Genomic DNA, 16,719 nt, shown 5'->3' on the forward strand with positions numbered 1-16,719 from the left:
ATCAAGAACAGAAATGTGGGCAGTAAATGGCATTTTGTTCCTATATATTGGCCTGTGCACAATAGTTTCATCTGTCTTCGTCCTCTGCACAAACCACTTACGTTAATGTCCCATGTATGTTTTTTTTTTGTTACCTTTACTAAGGTACAGGAGAAATATGTTAACAACTTTTCAAGCTTGTGATGCTAACACATCCACTTAAATATGCATATGGTAAGTAAATGAATCCATAAAATATTTGAATATTGATAATTTATTTATACTACAGTCAAAAATGTATTAAGAATCACCATGTTGCTTTCTGAAGGACATCACAATATTACTGTTTTTAACAAAGATATTAGACAAGTCACTTGGCGCATAGTGTTACATTTATAGCAAACGTGCACATTGTCCTACTTGTCATTGTAGTGTTGTTACCATCATTACACAAAGGAACAACAGCTCAACAGATACACAAAGGCTCCCTGCTAAATAAATAATCACAATCAGTATATAATACAAAAATAGAGCCCAGTTTCTTTCTCCTTGAAAAATAAATCACTGCACTGAAGTGCTCAAATGAAAACTTTTCTTTCCTTCTCTACCCCTGAATTGCTATATTTGAGTTTTCAACCCTCTTCTTGTAGTTTTCCTCCCCTCTTCCTGTATTCTTCCTTCTCTCTTCCTATAGTCTTCCTCTCGTTTATTTTGGATGTTCTTCCAATTTGGGCCAAAATGAGGTAAGTATTTAAAATCAGTTGGAGAAGGGGATAGGAACAGTACACAAGTTTGACACAGAGAGGACACAAGCATCTTATTTTTAAGATAAAGATATCATTCAAAATGATTGCTCCATTTTATATAAATGGAAAAGATGGGGGAAACAAGTGATGTGCACTTCGCTTTGATAGTCTCAGTTAACCGCAATATGCGTTGCTTTAGTTTCAAATCGATTCTACATCGCACAAGCGCATTGTATCAATTCATTTTCAAGATTTGTCATAGCCAAAAAATATATGAAGTGAGGTTATGGAATGTTTGTCGTTAAAAATTTCAAGGGCTTCAGCAAACAAACAATTTGAACCGAAAGGCAAGTATTCACCTCTGGTATCTGCCTGCACTGTTAAACATGCCATGTCTCCTTTCCCACAAAAGGCTCTTCAAAGCCGTGATTTTATGTACATGGAAGAAGAATGGTATAAAATGAACACTTGTGTGAGTGTGTGTGTATCCTGAAAGGCAATTCAGTCAGATTATATGGGTTCACCTCTTCAGAATGCAGACTGACTCTACTCACACTTCGGATACCTACAGATGGCCACTGTCCCCAGCAGTGGCTGCTGAACGAACTGGCAGCCAGAGGGAAATGAGGGTGTCAGTCTCAGGTAATATACTGTCAGCTGGTAAGGACATTTCTGTGCAGCCCCCTGTGTATCCAAGCTTCTCATGCTTTAAGCTTTCGAATAATGGGTCTTTAAATATGTCTTTTTAATGGGTCTGTGTATGTGTAGATGTGTGTGCATCCAGAGGCATGTGTGCTGTTCATGTATGTACACTGGCAGGGTGTTTACAGGGAGCAAAGTGACATTAATAAAGGAAACAACAGTGAGCTTACTCGTAGGTCAGGGGACGGGAGGAGGGAGAAATGGAGAGGACGAGCGATGGAGGAGAAGCCTCATTGGCTGTGTGTCCATTAAGAGGTACTGGGCCCTGTTTCATGAAGCAGGATTACTGAGTTATCTGGATAACTACACTGAGTTAAAACCCGGAACCATCCCAAATCTGGAACGTGGACTGAAGTAAAAAGCTGTTCCGGGTTTTACTCGGCGCAGTTATCCAGCTAACCTAGTAATACTGCCTCGTGAAATACTCCCTGGAGTTGACTGGAGACAGCCGATGCCGGAAAAACAGTGCAAAAATAAATTGGGAAGAGGTTTCGTTTGCATTTAACGCTGAGGCCAGGCCTTCCACACTCCTCTCGACGAGCGAAGTTAAAGAAGGCCGGGGCTCTTGGTTTCATGCATCTCCTGCGAGCCTTTGCGAAACGTAGCGTGGAGGTTACCGGGCCGTTCCAACTCTCCATCTCTCACTTTCCCCCTCCACCTCACCCTCTCTCTCTCTCTCTCCTTTTCGTTCTCAGAACTCCAAACCCCAGCCCCTAAAGAAGCCTTTCGCCGCCAAGGCCTCCCTGAAAGTGACGGTCAGCGAGTTGATGGTAACGTTGGTGACGGTCACTTGGCCCGGGCCTGCTTCAGGGGCGCAGGTCTCTGATTGGCTGCACGCAATCTCTTCCTCCTCCCCCAAAGTAGGGGTGAAGCCCTCTGAGCCAGTGGCAACCACTGCTTCCTCCTCGTCTGAACTGGAAGCACACCCCTCTGCCACGGACCCCCCTGAGAGAGTGATAGAGAGAGAGAGAGAGACGTCAATGCATCCAAAGGTAACACGGTGTCCTAACTCAGTTCTGGGTGAGCCCTCTGCATGCTTTTGTTTAGGTTGCTTTGGCTACTTCCAGCATCTAATGAGCTGTTGTATGAGCTGTAGCCTGTAAAGGGTGTGAACCTGTTTGATTGACTCATTTATTCACTGGCAAAATGACACTGGATTCCTTAGTGCTGAACGTTTAGATACCTGATTACCAAAACCCAACATCTTTCTATGGGAAATGCGAAAACTATGGAATAGGGATGCCAATTTGTCAAACCTGCATTCAGAGTACATCAAAGACAAAACAAAATCAGGGATTCATGTGCATGCATGTTTTCCGTTATACTCAAGTATTCTTAAAAATGAGCGAATGCATGGGTACCGAGGTCAGAAACTGAGAAACTCAGTGCTGCAAGGTGGCACAGACATGGTCCTGGAGAAAAGCAGCATTCTGCAGGCAATTCTTCCAGCCAGGCCCTTAACCACCTGATCCAACTAATCTTTGTCATTTAGTGACTAAAATTATCCTCCCCATCTCCAGTTTCAGGGTGTGCCGGTGGTTTGAGTACAGGTGGGGGGTGTATCCTGAGGGCTGGAGCTGTGTAGCCATGGTGAAGCACGTTTAACAGTGTGCACAGCTAACAACAAACCAAACACAAGGGCTGCATCAAAAAAAAACTAATGGGTTCTTCTGCTGCTCACAGTATTTCACTACGCCAAGTGACCTAAAAAACTCACCGGTCAGGGAGTCTCTCTCCGTCTCCACGTTCTCTGCTTCTCGCTTCTCCTCCTCTTTCTCCTCCTCTTTCTCTTTCTCTTTCTCGTTTTCCTTCTCTCGCTCCTCTTCCTCTTCTCCCTCCTCTTCCTTCCTCCCCCAGCCGCCGTCTGCGGGGCGCTGGACGTGAGGCGTGCGGTCCAGGGGGGCGGGGCCGAGGCAGATCAGGCGCGGCCCCCCCGGCTGTTTCCTGCACGAGATGCGGTGGCGGAAGGCGTTCCTCCGCTCGGCTCGGCCCTGCAGCCTCCGCGCCTCCTCGCTGCTCCGCAGGCGGGACAGAGAGAGGCGGGGGCGCGGCGCCATCTTCTCCGGCTCCTTGTGAGCGCTGCGGAGCTCCATGGTGTAGATATTCTGCAGGAGGAGGACAGAGACGTGCTGCACTCAGACATTACAGTCTCTACACTTAAGTCAGAAAGCCTACGACTGTGGCGGGTAGCCCTGCCAGGCTGCATACAATTGCTGCTACCGTCGCCCTGGGTTAGGGAGGGTTAAGTTAGCAGGATTCTGCATCTCATTACTCTCTAGCATCCCCCACTGGTCAATTCGGAGACCTGCAGGCCTACCTGTCATGCAGCACATGAAAGGTTTTCCTCTGACTGATCTCTGTGCAAACCCGAATTGCGGACTGTAGTGTGATAAGTGGAATGTGAAATCACGTTTCAGAAGAGAGCACATGCTAGTCTACGCTCTGCTAAATTGATAGTGGAGGCTGCAGTGATGAGTGCTGAAACAGTATGACTGGGCATTCTAAACTGGGGATAAAAAAAAAAGAAATTAAAAAAGCCATGGCAACAGCAGAATAACTAGCTGCACATGCACTGAACTCTGTGTGCAGGGAAGGAAGGTGCGCTACCTGCAGCAGGAGTCTCCTAGCACGGAGCCCTTTTCTCCTGCAAGCCAGGGCTCTGTCCTTCTCCTCCCTGGTGCAAAAGAAACAAGAAAAAGAGAGAGGGCTCACCTGAGAGCTTATCTACAGAATAAAACTATGTGGAACGCGGCAAAAACAGAAATAGGAATATGTGGTCGTGGAGAATCGCGATGTTGCACATGACTGTATGGCCAGCAGGGGGCCTTTGGCGCTGTCAGGGGTTACTCACTTCTCCTTGTACGCTAGGACAAGGAGCGGATCCAGAATGTTGTCCTCTGGTTCCCATGTGCTGTACCTGTCAGGAACAGAGGCAAGCATTCATAAAACGGCCACGTGCCCACGCGCTCTGCTGGGCTGTACACTGTGTATGAATAACAATTATTGTTCGTTTAGGTCCTAAATGCGTACTTACTTGGGTGACCACCCCTGCCACTTCAGTAAGTACTCCACGTTCCCCTGAGATACACAGAAAAATATCCATTAAGCGAGAGGAGAAAGAGAGCGGCAAAACATGCATCTGAGCTAACGCCCACACGCTAAAGGCGAGCACATGAAAATAATGATCTATTCGAACAGCAAATTCTGCTCATTACCACCGCTTTTATATAATGATTGTAACGCTGCCGTAAACTCTGCGTAACCTGGAGCGTTTGTAGTGATACCGTATTTGCATGCGAAAGCAGCAGCTGTGTGAATAAAATAAACGTTTTTCAGAGATTACCGAAAGTGGGGGCGTGGCAGCTAACATGTAAACAAACCTATTGCGCAACGTCCAGAGCAGGCAGTCTCTAACCAGAGCAAAAAGGCTGACCAAAAACACCGCGTGCTTTTCCCGATCGCCGTGGTGCACACACGTCGCACATCTAATATTAAGTATATTATTAGTAGTATAAACCATCTCTCTGTATCAATCGTTTCATGGAGCGCTGCATTAGCCGATATAGTTCAGTTAGATCATGTTGCATAGCTACCCCAGTAAAACAATGTTACAAGTCAAGGGTATGCCTAAGATTCCTCCTCGTGCATCAATTTCCCCTGCGCGTATAAATAAACTGCGTAGGTACCCCGCCCCCCGCCCCCCAGCTTCGCAGCAACTCACGTGTCATCTCACACACGCACATTGATGCTAGGGACAGAGAAACGAGGTTACCCACGCCTTGTTTCTCCCCATGTATGTCACGCAAAATTCTATGCACTCCTTTTGATCAATCCGTTAAGTTAAATAGACACCAGTATCTGCCATTATGTTTACATTAAGAGCCTAAAAGTAGGAGGTCAAAAGTTTTTTAGCATCGGCTAAGAAAACAGTTAAAACTAATGAATCTCCCATACCAAGGATACTATAAGATTGTTTGCTCGTGTGCAACTATTATGTGGAAACTATTGATATACGCACTATACGACGAACTCGGCTGCATGACGCGCATAAACGCATTATGGAGTATCAATTGCATCGAATGCAATGTTCTTTCTCAGACCTTACCTTTCTGACTCTCTTCTTTGTTATCGATTCCACGGCAAATACTTGTTCACCTATTGATGACAGCTCCATCGTAACTGTACTGCGTGTTCTGCACGCTCAGTAGAACGTAGTGCGTGTTTACTGGTTTACCCTTTAGGTAGCCTACTCCCCGTTCTTCACGAAATAACACAAATTCTGAGCTCAATTTCACTGGTGATTTTATTTTCCCCAGTCGTCCGCTCCTTGCCGAAGAGTTCTTTCTATTTCGGTTTCATATGTTTTTCATGGTTTCATTTTCTTATTCATTCTCTTTCCCAGAGTTCACAAATCTGCGACACATTTACACTGCCAAGCGCGTTCCCGTGTGACGCTCAAAGCGCGCCCCCCGTGGACTGTCCGCTCGTTTGCAAGTTACGCCGTTACCCCAAGCTGCAAGCGCGCGTCCGCGTACGCAGATGAAAACACAAACGACGAGATGTTTTTAAATACTTTGTGCAGAAAAAAGTAAGATACAATTTTAGTTAACTGTAATGATTGCCAGATATCTTCCTTATCAACAGCGAATTCAACTTGGGTTTACTTGACCAAAAAACAAAAACACTCAAAAGGCGATTGCGCTATGTATTCCATAATCCAAGGCAGTGTTTCCTGAACATTCTGAGAACACGACCCACTTCATCAGCGAATGCATTCCCCATGCCCCACCCCTTATTAAAATGCACTCGATATACGTCAAATTTTTAAATGTAATGTTTTCTATACATTAATATATCAGAACTGGAAACTAGTGCTTAATTTGACTGGTGTGAAACGAAAGTACATAATGCCGTGTTGTTTGTTTAATTCTATTTCGCGATCCACCTCATCTCTACTCATGACTCACCGGTGGGTTCCCTCCAACAGCTCCGGAACCACTGTTCTAAAGAATGTGCAGACGTACATGATCAAGTTGCTCGACTGCATACTTTTCATTCAACTTTTACATTTACTTAAAATGTGCGACCACAGACACCCACAGATAACCTGTGCTTCCGCCACACTCCCTGGCTACAATTATATACTACACATGTAGCCTAATACATACACTGTAATTCTGTTTAAATACACTACATTACTCACATGTAGCCTAATACATACAGTCTGTAATTCTGTTCAAATACACTAAATTACTTACATGTAGCCTAATACATACAGTCTGTAATTCTGTTTAAATACACTACATTACTCACATGTAGCCTAATACATACAGTCTGTAATTCTGTTTGAATACATTACAAGCCTCTATGATTCTCTAACTGAACACTTCAAACAATGGATAAGCAATGATTATACAATAGACACCAATGGTAATGAGTATGGTGCACAGTTTTAAGTAGATTTATCAAACATGGCAAGAGAACAGACCCACAGGATACAGCCCCACCCAACAGAACAAGGATGGAAGTTTGATATGAAGTACAGTATAAATACTTTTATTTAGTGTGGAAAACAATAGCATAAACACATTACTGTAATTCAGATATCCTTAAATAAGAAGGTAAGAAGGCAAGGCAGAACAAAATCATTTCCACTGGGTGTGGGGAGGGGGATTGTCTTGGCAAAAAGTTACGTAATGCATTAATATCCAGCCCATTCTCAATGTGCCGTGTGAAAAAATAATTTTTCTACCCATTATGTACCACATGCAGACAGCAAAATACATGAAGAATACAAGCCATTTATAATTTCTATGTACATGTGTAAACACTGACGCTGACCATTGGGAATCATTGACGAGGGGATATGTATGTACATATTGTTATATCCAACGTGTTAAAATATCTGTACTCAACGCAAATTAATATTCCACATAAATCAGTCATTTTCATATTCACCTTTTCATAATTACTTTCTGCATTTAACTTTCCTCTTTTGATGTTGCCACAATTAAATTTTCAAAATGAAACACACTGATTCTGTTGTTCTCATGAAGTCACCCCATTTGTTTCTTTCCAGGAACATTAGCCTGTGTTCATTACATTTCATGGCAAAGATGAAACTGTCAATACGTACAATTTTATCTTTTTAAACTGATACCACATTAACTGAGATTGGAAACTATTATCTTATTGCAAAGGTTACAAATGAAGAATTGAAAATGACTGGAGGAGCACATCAATTTAAAAAAAACTTTGCAACTCCCAAATTGTGTTTGCTATGGATTAATTGATCCTTATCAATTCCAGATTACTTGCGAGATTGTGCCTCTCTGCTCAAAGCGTTACTGCAAGTGTACATAAAAACTTTCACATTACAGTTATATACCCTAGCATATAGGGACTAGATGATGCTACAGAAGGACATTAACATTCACTTACACTGTGTAAGTGCGGTGTTTAAACTGTGCCGAAGTTTGTGTGTATGTTTATGACTTTACGTACACATTACAAATTTAGTCCAACTTTTGTATGAAGCCAGGCAGCAATCATGCACAATTAAAATGCAACAATGTACTCAAGTGACAAGTAACTTACACGCAAGCAACTGTGCACTTTAAGTAACAAATGGGGAACAAATCAATTTTTTAATCCATTTACTGCAGCACCTGATCCAAACACCTACTCTAAATTAAAAGGAGCAGTTCACCCAAAAATTTAATCAAGAATGAAATTATCGAGGTAGTTTTGGTAAGATTTTCAGATGGTAAAAATCTTACCAAAGATTTGGTTTTGGTAAGATGTTTTATAGATACCCACTGTAGCTCACCCTGATAGACTTCAAGGGACCCATATTTTCGTGGCGCTCAAAGTACATGAAAAAAAACTCAACCGCAACATTTCTATCCAAATATAAAGCCAGGGTTACTCACAAACTTCCACAGAGTTTGTTTCCATTGAGAATAACTTATTCTACTGAAGTACCCAAACTGTATATCTGAGCACAGTCTCATGAAGGCGGACGAGTATGAAACTTGAGTGGTGGTGATATGATGCTGGTGGAATGCAACCACTTGTTGTAGTTTCAATATAGCAGCTTATTAGCAACTTAGACTGAAACATCCATAAAGCTTAATTTGTGCACGGGAACTAATACTTGTACCAAGAACAACTACTTCTACTGAAGTACACCAACTATGTATATCCGAGCAAAGTCTGACACTGACAGACAAAAATGAAACTTGAGTGGTGGCCATGTGGCGTTGGTGGAATGCGACCGTTTGTTTTAGTTTCAATTTAGAAACTTACTTTATTAAGGCACATAACAGCTTCAAATTAATGGATAAGATATGAACTGGTGCAATTTATGTCGTATAACACAACATAAATTTCACCATTAATATCTCAACCGTGAATTTCAAAGCTGTTATGTGCTTTAATAAAGTAAGTTTCTAAATTGAAACTAAAACAAACGGTCGCATTCCACCAACGCCACATGGCCACCACTCAAGTTTCATTTTTGTCTGTCAGTGTCAGACTTTGCTCGGATATACATAGTTGGTGTACTTCAGTAGAAGTAGTTGTTCTTGGTACAAGTATTAGTTCCCGTGCACAAATTAAGCTTTATGGATGTTTGTGAGTAACAGTGACGTTATACTTGGAAAGAGACATTGCTGTTGAGCTTTTCAAATGTATATCTTTGACGCATTGAGTTCCACAAAATGATATGGGTCCAACTGAGGTCCGTTGTTTCAGGGCGGGCTACAATGGACATCTAGAAAACTCATTAATTCTCAGCAAAACTATCTGGATGGATAGATAGTACTCTGGGTAAGTGGGAACATACCTTAATTTCATTTTTGGGTGAACTGGCTCTTTAACACCAAACCAGTTCTGAATCATTCACAAATTTCACACATCAATGCCACGGTTACATAGTAATCAAGGGGTCTAGTGTAATGGCAGTATATACGCCTGCCCTGTATTGAGTTTGATGCAATTAATTCTCCATCCTAAGGAGCCCCAGTACACCCAGTGCTGTGTAAATCTGCAAGCAGGCTTTACCTTCGATGCTAACTTAATCTAAACGATGAATGAGGCACGTAAAATAACAGAATACGGTTCATATTGATGCCATGTGATTACACATCAAAAAGCAGAAAAAAGCAACCATTTCCTTTTCTGGGTTTTGTCGGGAAAGAACACTGCACACTTGGCATTTGTAAAAACACACACGCCAGTGGCTTCCATGTCCTGTATGAACACAAGGGAACTGTGAAAATCAGGAGTGGAGGGGGGAGGAGGAGAACCCTTCAGAACAGCAGATAAAGTTAAAAAAAAAAAAAAAAGACGGGAACGATTACCGGAAAGGTCAGTCACACGAGAGGTCAAGACTGGTCATGCCAACGTCTTTTGATAGTGTCATATTTCTGTCAGATTCCCATTTTCAAAACACCAACACTGACAACATAAATGAAACATTTTTAAAAAAAATCAAAACAATAAAAAATTTTAAAAAACATACAATTTTTCCCCAAACACCAAACATGATTTTCAAAGATTGGTTTCTTTCTTCCCTAGGAGTCTGTTTGATTGAGAATGCGTTTGGATATCCCGTCCTTTGATTAAATCAGCCTCCTGGGTCTGGGGTTGTCCAACAGAGGGAAACATAAGAGAATTTGGCCTTTATGCTCCATCTCGATTGGCTTCATTTCAATCTGCACCCGTTCACAGACTGGCTGTTGGACTTTAGCCACGCCCCCATCCTTTTAGTTCACTTGCCAGTAAAAATGTGTCAAATGTTCAACAGCTCTCAGTCCTCCATGTCTGCTGTGCTTCCACCTCTTCTGGAACAACCAATAGAAGTTCACAGTTCTTCCCTCGTAGCTGGTGTTGCAAGAACTTCCTGTCACATGACCAGGAAGTAAACAGGAGAAAAGCCCAAAATGCTGAGTTTATATTGTACCCAAACAACACACATAAACACAAATGCAGGTTCCATTATATCTCTTAATACAACTGGGCTGTTGGCAATGAATGACATCATCAAACCAAAGGAGCTTTACACCGAACTTGGTGCCTGTTGCTAATTTCACAACAGCCTAGTTAAGCACTGAATCAAAGTCTTAAACACGCCAATTTAACCTGAAGCCTACCTGCCTTCCAGCTTTCAGAATGGTACAAGGCAAATCTTGCATAAGGAGTAGCATGAAATAATATGAGAACAAAAATAAAATAAACCAAAAAAAAAAAAAATCACTTGAAAAAAGTAAAAGTTGATTCTTACCACAATTTCAGAACCATCTGTTTACCAGCATTTACCAACCCCAACATCATTGCAATACACTGTAATATTACTTTACATTGTGCAAGTCCAGGTTGAGTTTAAAGTTAAGCACAAATACTACATTATGGTTTGTTTCCCCCGAAAGGAAATAAATGAATGGAAATTAAAAAATAAAGTGCATTAATCGCACCTGCTTTAAAGCTGTCTACACACCCAGACCATCCCGATGCCAACTGCACCAGAATTAGTCAGAAATTCTATTATGTTGTTACTAGAGTATCAACATCCCTCATGGCCAAAATCCAGCGAAGAGTTCTGCAGTTAGTGACTCCCCATTGTTACATTAGAGGCATTTAGCAGACGCTCTTATCCAGAGCGACTTACACAACTTTTTACATAGCATTTTACATTGTACCCATTTATACAGCTGGATATATACTGAAGCAATGCAGGTTAAGTACCTTGCTCAAGGGTACAACGGCAGTGTCCTTACCCGGGAATCGAACCTGCGACCTTTCGGTTACAAGCCCAGTTCCTTACCCGCTGTGCTACACTCCGTCCATTGTGTGCCACAGCATTCAGTGTGAGAACCACTACATTGGTGAGACAAAAATGTACAGGACAGAATGGCGGGTGCTGCGAGCTGTAGAGCACTCTGAGCGTAGTCTGAGCCTGGTGTAAGCAGCGGCACACTGCTGTCTATTTTTAATGTGCAATCCACACTTTGGGAGCGAGAACGTGATGCTTCTCACCATCGGTTTATTTTTACAGGTCTTTACCTGGCACCTGCAGTTATTTCTGATGCGTGTGTGCACCCTACTTTGCTTCATGCAGATGCGCCCATACGAACACAATGAGAGAGGCACAGACAGAGAGCGGGGGGAGGGAGGGTCCGGTACCTGAGCTCTTCGGAGGGGCCGATGGCATGGGGGCAGCGCAGCTTGGAGTCTAGGTTGTAGTAGATACCTCCCACCTCTCGAACCCCGATCCAGTGCTGGCGCTTGAGGGGGAGGCGCAGGGGGCCCCAGCGTAGGTTGGAGGGCACGTTCAGGATGAAGCCCATCACGTTGGGCAGGGCGATGCTGCCAACGTCCCTGAGAAACAAGAGTGGACAGGAACACTGACGAGCGCCGTGTCCGCGCCACGCCAACAGATGTGCGGCGCGCTATCAGAGCTCACCAGCTGACTGCTGCGACAAACCGAGGCTACGCAAACCGAGGCTACGCAAACCGAGGCTACGCAAACCGAGGCTACGCTGAGAGAAGCTAAACGCATGAGCACACCAACAGGACACGGAGCACAACGCAAAATAAACACTCCTTAGGTACACAGCACATGATCCGCACTGAGAGCACAGACAATGGGGAAATCTTTTGGTACTCAATAGTACATAAACACCAGAGATAGAGAGAGAGAGAGAGAGGGGGGAAATACACAGCCACAGACTGGCAGGAAACAGGAAGTGATCAGAGCTTACCTCCTCTTATCCCACCACACGGCCTCAAACCCGCGCATCTGCAGGGCAGCCATGATCACATTGACATCGTAGTTCCCGTTTCCCAGCATGCTCTTCTTGTGTGGTGTCACAAGCGTATTGGGAGAGAGTCTGGGGTGAAAAAGCAAGGTGGGGGGGAGGGGGATAAAGACAGCAGGTAACCAATCTGTCCAAACAGACTCAGTGATAAAATTCCAGCCATAGATAGGTGATTCATGCATGCCCCTTCTTTCTATTGGTCAGCTGCAGTTACATGATTCAAGATTTATTCACACCGAATGTTGCAAATTGTAACAGGAGTTTATATTTATGGGGGTTCTGAGATTACCATCATAAATATTTGTGCCCACTGTCTAATTCAATCATTTCAATCCCTTCATGGGGACTGCTCAACCGAGCTGTTTGGGTGTGTTCTTTCATAACTAATAGGCTAAAAGGTGTTATGCAGTACATCACTGAAAATTTACAAAACATTTTCTAGCCACAAGAACAGAGATTTTCCAGAACATAAAAAGCCCACTTGTCTTTCTTCACAAGACAAAGTACGGGTAGTTGAGTGTACGCAGGAAAATATGAAAGCTCCACAGTGACTCCCATAAACCAACTGCTGAAAACAGAAGCTGCAGGGGGTCATACACATATTATATTATGCTGCACAGACCCCATGCTGCCCTCTCTCACCTCTGGAAGATGTCCTGCAGCGTGTCCCGGCTGAAAGCCGCCCCGTCCTGGAAGACGTTATTGAGCGCGTGCAGAGCACAAAGCTCCCGCCTCTGCTTCTCATGGTAGATGGGAGGGGGCGGGGCCATAGAGAGTGCGGGTCTTGAGGCTCCAGTCCCCTCTCCCTCCGTGGTACTCCTGCTTGCCACGCCCCCTTTCAGTTTGCTCACCTTCCAGGGCATGCAGCCCAAGCCTGCCAGTCCCCGCCCCCCCCTCCCCTTCCCTGAACCCGGGACACTCCCCATCACCAACCCCTCGTGTCACAGCAACCGTTCCCAGGGCAACCATCCACAAGTGCCAGGGTGAGGGGTGGAAGCAAGGGGAGGGGGAGGGGGTTAACGGCCAAAGGAAGCCAACACCTTCACCCCCCAACTGTTGTCCAATCAAAACAGGGACAGGGAAAAAACCCTGAATGTTTTTTTATCCTTTGAAGTGTTAAAAAGGAAAATGTTACAATTACAAAAATGTCAAAAAAAAAAAATCTAAAAGATCAACTGAAGGTAAAGGAACAGTATCTAAGTCTGGCCGACAAGAAACGAGGTCAGCATATACAATACACAAAAGTAAATTGAAGGAAAAGACGACTTTGTAAAAGAAAAACACATTTCCCTTGCTTTCACTTCCTCCTTTTCGCTCTCCCTCTCCATAGTTCCCCGCTGGACGTGCCCAACCTCACAGCCCAGCAGTTCTTTCCATTGTGAAGGTCCCCTGGGGCGCCTTCAAACGCGAAAACCGCTTCTGCGGACTCTTGGAGAACGCTATCACAGCGAAGAGGACGGCGAGAGAGTCGCTGCAGAGTCGCCTGGTGCAGTCAGAGCGCAGGACTGGCCTGATTAGAGAGGAGCTTCTCCCCCTTCACCCTGGAGGCTGGAGGCACCATTACTGCAGGAACGCATGAGAAACATCTTAGCAAATATACATTTCTGACACCCCAAACATCCTCAGCCCTGGTCCTGGTACTGGATGGACGCAGCGCAGACTGGTTCCCATGTTACGCAGTACCTAAAATACCAGTCAAAGCACTTGATTACATCAACAGCTCACCAGGTTTCTTGGGCCTAAACTAGCTGCTCATTTTAAGGTCAAAACAAAAACCAGCAGGCCCTGTGGCTCTCTAGAGCTTCAGCTGAGGACCAAATCTCCTTTCTTATCGGCCCCCACTTTAATATTTTGATTCAACCGATGAGGCAATTTGCATAATATACCAGATTTTTGGCAAACAAATTATTTCAAGTGGAAATCATTAGGCTATATTTTTTTTAACGGGGTGACCTGCATACTTACTGTCACAAAATGGATCTCAAACACCTAATTACACTAGTTTAAAGCATGTCACTTACTCTACCATCTTTTTTTTTGTCTAAAGGGGGTAACTTACTCCACCATAAAACCATTAAAGCAAACCGTAACGTCGCATGACAAGTGTTATCAAACTTACATAGCTACCGCACCTGACACAAAGCATATGAGGGTGATGCTAACGACCATGAAGCCGAAAAAAAATTAATTACACACTTCACCGTTGTAAAATGGGAACAAGATATTAGCAACTTAATTGCATTTAATAATATGTTGTGGATTTGTGGTGGGTGGAATGCTTAACTTTATAATAGCTAACATCAGCAAATTAGCTGTACAAAAACCAAGGCATCTAAATCTAGACATCAGATTTGAGCAATTTCCACAGATTCAACACATTTTAAAATAACGTACGTTGCTGCCATTTGCTGCATATCACATAACTCAAAGACAGCAATAATGTCGTATTAATGCTAATAGTTAGCTTGCTGTGATGATCCAAATGCAACAAAAACAACCAAAGTCTAAAGCGTGCTGTTGTTGGCCTCTTAACGAGACAGCTAAGTTACATGAGCAATAGATTTGCTATAGGATCGAAAAGTGAATATCGATTTCTACAAATAACCTAACGTGATTTTTCGTGGTATCGACAGCAAGTTTTGAGTAACGTTGGCGAGCTTTAGCTGAACGCACTTCCTTGGTTCTATGATTGTCTCGCTATCTGGCTAAAGATTCTGAGATATTAAAGCAGGACAAAAGACGTCGCGGAAACCTGCTAAACCACATGTAGCTTTCGCCAACTCAACAACTAGCGATTGTTGAGTTGTAAGATTGTAAGATATAAGGTTAACATTATATTTTAAAGAAACCTGTAAAATATCCACAAATCGCAGCTAAACAAGTGTGAGATCTCTAGCGACCCAGTAACATTGCTATCTGGCCATATTTTCAAATATATATTTATGATTTGCTCAATCTGGTTACAAATGATCGGGAACACGTCCACGATGATTTAGTAAATACACAGAAGGCTTCGGCTCAGTTGTCTGACTTAGCCAGTCAGCTAGATAACATTACTATATACACGTACCTTCCTATAGTAATTCGCCTCTTTTCCCTTTTGATGTGTTTATTCCTCTGTCTATATGCTTTTCCCTTTTTGCTCTCACTAGAAACTGAGCAGCTTCGCAAAACGCAGCAGTGCGTAGAACGTCATCGGTGTGCTGATTGCGTCACACTCACGTACTGCGGTGCCTGGGATGCTGTACACGTTCACGAGATCAAGAGCATCAGCCCCTGCAGAACTGTGTCATCTTCTTCGGTGGTGCGCGGCTGGGCAGCATCCACATTATACTTTACAATTTAGTGCCATATCAATTTACAAAATTGTATTTCACATGACAAGCAAACACCACTAGAGTCAGAGATAGGGAAAGGGTTGAAATATTGAGGCACAGTCTGAAATAGTGAGTTTATAGAAATTAATTTAAAAAACAGCCAGCGGATCTGCCTTCCTGTCTGATTGGGGAAGGTCGTTCCTCCAATGGTGGTTTAGGTCAGGGAATAAAGGAGTGACTGCCTGGAGCATGGTGAGATAGGACAGCCAGCTGAACAGAGAGGTGTCGTCAGAGCACATCATTGTCTGAGGATTGGAAGGGGCAATACTATTCACAGCTTGGTAACCTAGTGTAAGTGATCTTAACTGGATGTGGACAGCCATAGGAACGGTCAACAGTTGAGTGGTGTTGGTGAATTTAGGCAGGTTAAATACCAGGTGGGCACCAGCATTCTGGACCAATTGCAGTCACCTGATGCCTCAGGCTGGTACACCAGCAAGGTGTTAGTTATCCAGGCGATGTTAGTTATCCAGGCAAGAGATCTCCTTTTCATAGGGCTTTTCATAATAACCTAAGTTACACCTTCCATTACTGAGATTTATACAGCTTCTACGCTTGAGTGAATTATGATTCTGTGTTCTCACATCAAGCCTTAACCCCAGGGATCTGACATGTTGACACGGATTCAGGATCAACACTGTCAAAGACAAAAAGCACCTCAACCCATTGGTTTCAGATGGATTAAGTCAAATAGAAACAGACAGACTAGCCAAGATGAACACCCGCTCTAATTATTAACGTCAATGGATGGCTCCCAGAGTTGGCAGTTCCGGGCCAGTGGTTTTGCACACTTTCTAAATCCTAACACATTAATGTTCGGCGTGTGTTCTCTTTTGAGCCGGATTGTCGACCAAATACAAACCAAACCAAATGCTTTTTTAAAAAACGGAAATTGCTTTGTGCATATTTGAGCACTGGGTGATTATAATAACTCTACCTAGATCCTACTAGTGTTTATTAAAACAGAGTTAAGTTTGGTAAATTAACTAAATAAATCATGGGCAAAGTATATTATTACACGTTATTTATTGTGCTATAAATAAATAAAATGAATGTAATAATCAGTTATCCTTGTATCTTTACTAAACTGAATCC

At 43.3% G+C, this 16,719-nt stretch overlaps 2 protein-coding genes across 2 annotated transcripts; both read right to left on the bottom strand.

Moving 5' to 3' along the window:
* Nucleotides 1-237: 237 nt before the first annotated feature.
* Nucleotides 238-6,156, bottom strand: cbx7a (chromobox homolog 7a). The gene is made up of 6 exons (XM_064315850.1): nucleotides 5,533-6,156; nucleotides 4,462-4,505; nucleotides 4,279-4,344; nucleotides 4,035-4,101; nucleotides 3,145-3,532; nucleotides 238-2,372 (listed from the first exon to the last, which is right to left on the bottom strand). The coding sequence occupies exons 1-6, from the start codon at nucleotides 5,599-5,601 to the stop codon at nucleotides 2,119-2,121; spliced, it is 888 nt and encodes a 295-aa protein (XP_064171920.1). The 5' UTR covers nucleotides 5,602-6,156; the 3' UTR covers nucleotides 238-2,118.
* Nucleotides 6,157-6,967: 811 nt separating this feature from the next.
* On the bottom strand, nucleotides 6,968-15,474 carry LOC135243798 (josephin-1-like). Its single transcript, XM_064315851.1, has 6 exons — nucleotides 15,318-15,474; nucleotides 12,890-13,810; nucleotides 12,191-12,319; nucleotides 11,613-11,807; nucleotides 8,732-10,332; nucleotides 6,968-8,540 (listed from the first exon to the last, which is right to left on the bottom strand). Exons 2-5 carry the CDS (start codon nucleotides 13,171-13,173, stop codon nucleotides 10,230-10,232), a joined length of 711 nt encoding a protein of 236 aa, XP_064171921.1. The 5' UTR covers nucleotides 13,174-13,810; nucleotides 15,318-15,474; the 3' UTR covers nucleotides 6,968-8,540; nucleotides 8,732-10,229.
* Between the last annotated feature and the right edge of the window lie 1,245 nt (nucleotides 15,475-16,719).

Source organism: Anguilla rostrata, chromosome 17, assembly GCF_018555375.3.
Source record: "Anguilla rostrata isolate EN2019 chromosome 17, ASM1855537v3, whole genome shotgun sequence".
Lineage (NCBI taxonomy): Eukaryota > Metazoa > Chordata > Actinopteri > Anguilliformes > Anguillidae > Anguilla > Anguilla rostrata.

What these genes read in the sequence shown, in the direction of transcription:
- cbx7a (XM_064315850.1), bottom strand. Translation starts at nt 5,601, where the DNA reads ATGGAGCTGTCATCAATAGGTGAACAAGTATTTGCCGTGGAATCGATA. An exon ending in CAAAGAAGAGAGTCAGAAAG is followed by an intron (nt 4,506 to 5,532) that starts GTAAGGTCTGAG and finishes TGTGTATCTCAG; the next exon opens with GGGAACGTGGAGTACTTACT. An exon ending in GGAGAGAGACTCCCTGACCG is followed by an intron (nt 2,373 to 3,144) that starts GTGAGTTTTTTA and finishes TCACTCTCTCAG; the next exon opens with GGGGGTCCGTGGCAGAGGGG.
- LOC135243798 (XM_064315851.1), bottom strand. Translation starts at nt 13,173, where the DNA reads ATGGGGAGTGTCCCGGGTTCAGGGAAGGGGAGGGGGGGGCGGGGACTG. An exon ending in GTGTGGTGGGATAAGAGGAG is followed by an intron (nt 11,808 to 12,190) that starts GTAAGCTCTGAT and finishes CTTGTTTCTCAG; the next exon opens with GGACGTTGGCAGCATCGCCC. An exon ending in GGCCCCTCCGAAGAGCTCAG is followed by an intron (nt 10,333 to 11,612) that starts GTACCGGACCCT and finishes GTCATGTGACAG; the next exon opens with GAAGTTCTTGCAACACCAGC.